Below are 7,593 nucleotides of genomic sequence, written 5' to 3' on the forward strand. Positions count from 1 at the left end.
CCTGCCCAGAACGAGCTGCATCGGTCGCCCCGTTTCGCCTCTGGCAAGATGCCCGCGGCAGCGCCACACCACTGACAGCCTCCTCGATCTTGCGCGTGGGCGAGCCAGCGTGCACCGGCCGGCCGACCAAGCGAATAAACGGAACCTTCCGCTCCGACGTCCATATGCGGCAGTGATCGCGGCAACCAGAACATAATCACAGACGCCGCTCAAGTCCACGTGGTCGCACGTAGGGGGAATGCCGCCGCAGCTGCAGATTTCACCACGCGCGTCGCCGACGGACCAGCGAGGCGAAGCCCCCTCCGCTCGTGCTCCGCCGCATTTCGCGGCGCCAGCCCAACTGACCGGAAGCCTCAACGGTCGGCCTATAAGTGGAGCCAGATGGCACCTTCCCGGTTAAGCAACTCCGTGATCGAGAGCACCTGCCCCGTAGCCGAGAAGAGAGCTGTACGCCGGTTAGGCTCGCAGCTGGAGAGATGGTGCTCAACGGCGTTCTGTTCTTGATCGTCTGCGCGGCTGCTCGAGCTGCCGCTTCCGGCGGAGACGGTGAGAGCCATTGTTACTCCTTGATCTTCTTACGGATCTCGCTAGCTACTACATTGTCGTCTAACCTGACATACGTGCTGTCATGCAAGCTGCAGGCCCGCTGCTGAACGGCAACTTCGAGCAGGCGCCGAACAGGTCCCAGATGAACGGCTCGAGGGTGACGGGGAAGTACGCGATCCCGCACTGGAAGGCCACCGGGTTCGTGGAGTACATCGAGTGCGGGGCGAAGCAGGACCACATGGTCCTCGTGGTGCCGGAGGGCAGGCACGCCGTGCGGCTGGGCACCGACTCCTCCATCGAGCACCAGCTCAGCGTGACGCGGGGCAAGTACTACTCCGTCACCTTCAGCGCGGCGCGCACCTGCGCCCAGTCCGAGAAGCTGAGCGTGTCCATCGTCCCCGGCGACGCCTCCGGCGGCGAGCTCCCCGTCCAGACGGTGTACACCAGCAGCGGCTGGGACTCGTACGCCTGGGCCTTCAAGGCCCGGCAGGGCGTGGTGTCGCTCGTCATCCACCACGGCGACGACCAGGTGGACGACCCCGCCTGCGGCCCCATCGTCGACGCCGTCGCCATTAGAACGCTCAACCCTCCCCACGCCACCCACCGTAAGACACACACGATCTCGTCGTTAACCGCGCCCACGAAATCTCATCACGTTACGGAGTTCTTACTCTACTCTGCACCTGTGCTGCAGAGAACATGCTGATCAACGGGGACTTCGAGGAGGGGCCGTACATGACGCCGGGGTCGCCGTGGGGGGTGCTGGTGCCGCCCATGGACGAGGACGCCACGTCGCCGCTGCCGGGGTGGGCGATCATGTCCTACTCCAAGGTGGTCAAGTACATCGACGCGGCGCACTTCCGGGTGCCGCACGGCTCCCGCGCCGTGGAGCTGGTGGCCGGCGTGGAGGTGGCGCTGGTGCAGGAGGTGGCCACCGTGCCCGGCAGGTCCTACAGGCTGCAGTTCTCGGTGGGCGACGCGGGAAACAGGTGCGCGGCGTCGCCCATGAGCGTGCAGGTGGCCACGGCGTACGGGGGCAAGCGCGTCTCGTACGAGTCCCGCGGCACCGGCGGGTTCGTGCGCGACAAGCTCGACTTCAAGGCCGAGGGGAACAGCACCCGGGTGGTGTTCTACAGCACCGGCTACCACACCACGTCCGACAGCAGCGGCACGCTCTGCGGGCCCGTCGTCGACGACGTCTCGCTCGTCAGCGTTTCGCACCCGCATGCTCGCCGGTTGCTCCGCTGATGCGTCCCGTAGTGGAAAATGACTGCTGAGAATGATAGTAGTTGCGTGACAACAGGCTTAACATTGTGCTTTGTTGATGCTTCCTTCGAACAAATCAAATTGATCATAATTCACTGCAACAGTATCACTGTAATCAGCTGGAATGTTACGTTTTCACACTTCTCCTTTTCAAATCGCTTCTCTGCGTATGAAATGCTGAATATGTGCCCCTGTTCAGTACATGTGTTCTACTGTAAATTCAGTTGGGCATGCCGTTGTTGTAACTCCAAATGTTTCACCGTTGCCGCTACACTGTGACAGCAATGCACAATTTAAATCTCCCCGAGGGGCAAGAGGTTTAACCGAGCAGTGATTTAGTAGAGGGATTGTGGGGGTGAAGGAATTAGTGGGGATTGGGTGACGGGTGGGGATCACCCAACCCCTGGGTGGATTGAATTAACAGGTGTTGTTTAACAGGTAGCAGGAAATTCCACTATCCAGTGACGAGAGATTCTTGGAGCAGTAGCTTCAGGTCCTCAAGCCTGTAAAGAATTAACAGGTGTGGTTTTTTTTTACCAGATGAAACAAACTAAAATGTACTATAAGACATTACATACCTCACATTACTGAGATCAGGATAGGTTGCAATTGCATCCTTGAAATCCTACAGAAAATTCAGAAGATCAGCATGTGGACTGTTAGACTGAACAATATTTTGTAGCTAAGCTCTATCTTACTTGGTTAGAAGTTGAAGGTGTGTATGTTATTATACATGACATCCCTGCTCCTTTTGCTGCCTGTCAAAAGAAAGTCATCTCTCGAGTTCAAAAGTACTAGTACCTCTGTACCAAAATATAAGACATTTTTGCAGTTCAAATTGAACTACAAAAAAGTCTTATATTTTAGTACGGAGGGAGTATAAGTTTAGTTGATAAATAAAAACTTGGAAGACCTACCTGTAGTCCAATGACACTGTCTTCTACCACAAGGCAGTTCTTGCTTTCTAATCCTAATTTCTGCATCGAACAATTAAGTCTTTAACACAACGAATTTAAAAAATAAATAATTCTCAAGTAAAGTTTGACATGATCTGCTCCAATTGTGCTCACTACCTTTGCTGCTGTAATATATATCGATGGATCGGGTTTTTTCATTTTAACATCATCGCCTGCAACATGAAACGATCAAGAATTTTGAATGCCGTGGAATCACTTATCATAGCTTTCAGAATATAACCACCTACCAAACAACAAATAATTGCAAGTGCATTTAAATAGGATCTGGCCTTAGCCGGGTGAAAAACGTAAGCTAAAACACATCTCAACTTGTTACTAGACTTCATATTATTCATTTCACTGATTTCTTCTTTTTCTTGATCTTGTCACTAGCCATTGTAATATTTTATCAGTCTTGCTAGATCTCAGTCGACCGAGACTTGGTTATGCCTCAATCGATGCTATATTCCTGAGATCTTGAATCGAGATCCATGCAAAAAAAAGTTTCTTTCTTTCTTACATGTTATGCCACTTGACTGAGACTTGGTTAAGTCTCAGTCGACTGACACCTAGCCACACCCATATTTTACTTTTACTAATGCACAATTATAAAACAAGAAAACAACTAGGATGACTGGTACGAAAACTTTGTAAGGACAATCCTGCACGCTGATTTACATTTTGGTGATTGTTGCCAGTTAACCCCAAAACAGCCATGGTAAACATGATCAGAAACAAGCAAAAACAACCAGAACTATACCAGCGAGGAAGCAGTCCAGACCATTGAATCTTTCCTATAAAACCATACAATGGTAAAGAAATGGAATCTCAACCGAGGAAATAAAATTCATGTCAGAAATATAAGAAACACAACCTTAAGTCAAATGCAACTTACAAGTCCAAGAAGATTTTCAAGACACAACACCACTGAACTTTTAGTTGCCGCAGAGCAAACTGCAAGCTTGATGCCCTACACCAATATACCAAAGTCACCTCATTTCTTTCAAAATAGCCCCATACTATTGTAATTCAATAGGAACATTAAATAAGAATTCACCTAGTGTACATTACAAAAAGGATTAAATGAAATATACTATGTTGGAAATCAGTTTACAGTATGAGGAAAACACTAGCACAAAGCAAAATAGATCTTGCAATAAGTATTACCGCACCCTTAACTTCGTCCATCAGCCGCAAAACACCAGGTCTAGGCTCCACCTAGCATACAGAGCTGAAAATCAGTATGAGATGATGAGTAAGAATTTCTCAATGTATACATTTCACTTACAGTTCCAGATTTGATTATTGCTTTGTACCTCTCTGTTTTCCAGTCCTGCAAAAGAGTACTTCTGTAAAATTCATGGATTCTTAGACATGGTTCGAAGCATTTGTACCTCTTGAAAAAGGACAATAAGGAGCTAATGCATTTGATTTAGAACCAAGGACATAAAGAATCTGACCTGAATAACGTCAACTAACTTCTCCTTGTCTTCGTCGCTTGAAGGTGCTGTCTCCAATATCTTTGAAGAAGGCCACCCATTTTCTCCAAAGTACCTGTAACAGATTCAAACCAATTCAGAACCAATATCCACACGCTAATCATCAACTACTTAAACAGCATGTGGACCCTAGCATGCCCTGCCCTGCAAAATCAGTTATTCCCATTCAGACTACTTGCCCCATTTTTTTTCGAATGGTAACTACTTGCCACATTAAACTTTGCACACCATTCTAATGACCAACTGCATCCTGCGTACAATGCAGATAAGCAAGAATTCAGATTGTGAAATCGAAATGCCAGAAACACTCAATCACAGCGCAATTACTGAGGCAAAATACCAAGCAAGCAATCACAGGGCACACGAAGGAATTGCGCAAAAGGCAGACTGCCACACGCGAAAGGCGAAAGGAAGCCTCGAGCTTGCGGGCGTGACGTACCATCGCATCTTGGGCTTCCCGCCGCCGATGCGGTTCTGGAGGTCGTCATAGAAGGCCTCGTCCCAGAACAGCGGCGCGTCGGCGTCGGCCGCGGGCGGGCAGCGGACCCCGAAGTGCGCGAAGGCGTCGTTGTAGGCCTGCCGGTGGAGGTGCTCCGACTCCAGTATGACGCCGTCGCAGTCGAAGATCAGGGCGTCGAGCGACCGCGGCGGGGAAGCCGAGGCGGAGACGACGAGCGAGGACGTGCGGGGGAGGCGGAGGCGGACCGCGGGGAGACTGGAAGGTGGGCCGCGGTGGCTGAAGAAGCTGCGGCGAGCCGTGGCGGCGACGGCGGCCGGGGCGAAGGAGGTGGGGGCGAGAAGGGAAGTGGACGCCATGCCCATGGAAGGCATCGGAGATGCGAACGGAGATCAGGAGATGGTAACGGAATAGGCGCGAATGGTTCGAGAATGGCTGCTTATCTACCCGCCACTTTTTCGCCGTGGTGGCTTTCTTATCGCGTATGAGAGGAGGGAAATAATTCCCAAACGGTTCCCTTCAGTTGGGCCTGTAGAAAGGTGCGGTCCTCGAAGTGGTCTGAGTTCAAGCAGCAAGCAGAAACGCAGAATCTCCGTTCATATCACAGGTCACAGGTGTATCTTAGATTTGGCAGAGATTCAGTTCAACCTTGTAAATTTGGCTTAACTTTAGGTTTTGGAGAAGTCCATATTTCAACCTTGAATTGTCACTAAGTCTAAGAAATAAGGACCAAACTTCAAAACCTTCTATTTTACAAACTCACAAAACCAGACATATATCAATTTCCTCTCCTCAAGCCAATTTCGTGGGCACCAGACTATTTTTATCGGTTTTGGAGAGTTGACCGCCTACAGCTAGTCAGCAACCAACTTGGTAGCCACGTCACCTTGGCATATACACCTAGCCCCCCTTCCTCCCGCGCTCATTTTCCCACCATCCTCCCCGAACCCTCACCTAGTCCCTTCCATCCCGACGCCTAACCAACCCCTCTCCCTCCCTGTGCGACACCGGCGATCAGGAACGGGTGGCACCTTCACACGGTCTTCATGCATGCTGGCCTCTGCTCGCCCGCCCCACCCCTGCCCAACCTGTTGCCGTGACGTCGCCTAGCGTGTTGCAACAAGCGCCGGAGTTCGGACCCAATGTTAGGCACCCTCGAAGAGGAAGCAGTGTTGCAACTGTAACAACTATGCGCGGTGTCAGGGTTGAATTTCTTCCACCACAGAGCACCCCCAAAGGTCCCTGACCTTGAGCCCTCTCCAATTAGCTGATGAAGCCCGCCCGAAGAGCTCCAGTGAAGCCGTGTGGCCATCACTTTCCCGGCTTCCTCGGCGTCATCATGAAGTATATCTACATCGACTAACGGAGGACTGCATTCCGAGTCTTCAAGTTCGAGTTTGTGCTGTTAGCGGCCAACAGTCAACGAGTTGGATGGTCGGATGATGTTCCTGAGACGAGGCTGCTCCTGGATGTAATATTTATGATGGTGGAAGTGTTTGCTATTCCGGTACAGGGACTCATGCGTATATATTTTTTGAATAGTTTGGACTGTTTATCACATGTGTCACGTGATGAGACTCGTGCATGTATATATAATAGATGGGATTACAAGGGTCGGTTCGGGTTGTGTACCAGTACTTGATCCCTACGATGGCTATACAAGAGATAGGATCAAATATGTACAACTTCGTGACCAGATTATAACAACTGTCTTAACAAACGTTGTGGTACACACATGAAATGCATATGTATTTCAACATGCCCTTTCAACCACAACTTGTCTAAGTTAAGATTGTGCCGAAAAGCTTCTTGTTGTCGTAGTGTCAGGGGCTTAGTACGAAGGAAATATGCCCTAGAGGCAATAATAAAGTTGTTACTTATATTTCCTTATATCATGATAAATGTTTATTATTCATGCTAGAATTGTATTAACCGGAAACTTAGTACATGTGTAAATACATAGACAAACAGAATGTCACTAGTATGCCTCTACTTGATTAGCTCGTTGAATCAATGATGGTTATGTTTCCTGACCATAGACATGAGTTGTCATTTGATTAACAGGATCACATCATTAGAGAATGATGTGATTGACTTGACCCATCCATTAGCTTAGCACGATGATCGTTTAGTTTGTTGCTATTGCTTTCTCCATAACTTATACATGTTCCTATGACTATGAGATCATGCAACTCCCGAATACCGGAGGAACACTTTGTGTGCTACCAAATGTCACCATGTAACTGGATGATTATAAAGGTGCTCTATAGGTGTCTCTGATGGTGTTTGTTGAGTTGGCATAGATTGAGATTAGGATTTGTCACTCCGATTGTCGGAGAGGTATCTCTGGGCCCTCTCGGTAATACACATCAATATAAGCCTTGCAAGCAATGTGACTAATGAGTTAGTTGCGGGATGATGCATTATGGAACGAGTAAAGAGACTTGCCGGTAACGAGATTGAACTAGGTATTGAGATACCGACGATCGAATCTCGGGCAAGTAACATACCGATGACAAAGGGAACAATGTATATCGTTATGCGGTTTGACCGATAAAGATCTTCGTAGAATATGTGGGAGCCAATATGAACATCCAGGTTCCGCTATTGGTTATTGACCGGAGACATGTCTCGGTCATGTCTACATAGTTCTCTAACCTGTAGGGTCCGCACGCTTAATGTTCGGTGACGATCGGTATTATGAGTTTTTGTGTTTTGATGTACCGAAGGTAGTTCAGAGTCCCGGATATGATCACGGACATGACGAGGAGTCTTGAAATGGTCGAGACATAAAGATCGATATATTGGATGACTATGTTTGGACACCGGAATGGTTCCGGGTAAGTTCGGGCATTAACCGGAGTGTCGG

The 7,593-nt window shown here is 49.2% G+C and overlaps 2 protein-coding genes across 2 annotated transcripts; one reads left to right on the top strand and one right to left on the bottom strand.

Annotated features, from left to right (window-relative positions):
• Positions 1-245: 245 nt before the first annotated feature.
• LOC125538919 lies at positions 246-1,913 on the top strand. Its single transcript, XM_048702236.1, has 3 exons — positions 246-546; positions 642-1,151; positions 1,241-1,913. Exons 1-3 carry the CDS (start codon positions 477-479, stop codon positions 1,792-1,794), a joined length of 1,134 nt encoding a protein of 377 aa, XP_048558193.1. The 5' UTR covers positions 246-476; the 3' UTR covers positions 1,795-1,913.
• On the bottom strand, positions 1,879-5,168 carry LOC125538920 (haloacid dehalogenase-like hydrolase domain-containing protein At4g39970). The gene is made up of 11 exons (XM_048702237.1): positions 4,707-5,168; positions 4,229-4,322; positions 4,057-4,101; positions 3,936-3,986; positions 3,664-3,738; positions 3,529-3,562; positions 2,886-2,941; positions 2,730-2,789; positions 2,511-2,570; positions 2,391-2,437; positions 1,879-2,315 (listed from the first exon to the last, which is right to left on the bottom strand). The coding sequence occupies exons 1-11, from the start codon at positions 5,096-5,098 to the stop codon at positions 2,267-2,269; spliced, it is 963 nt and encodes a 320-aa protein (XP_048558194.1). The 5' UTR covers positions 5,099-5,168; the 3' UTR covers positions 1,879-2,266.
• Positions 5,169-7,593: the final 2,425 nt, after the last annotated feature.

The sequence above is a fragment of the Triticum urartu genome, chromosome 2, assembly GCF_003073215.2.
Source record: "Triticum urartu cultivar G1812 chromosome 2, Tu2.1, whole genome shotgun sequence".
Taxonomy (NCBI): domain Eukaryota; kingdom Viridiplantae; phylum Streptophyta; class Magnoliopsida; order Poales; family Poaceae; genus Triticum; species Triticum urartu.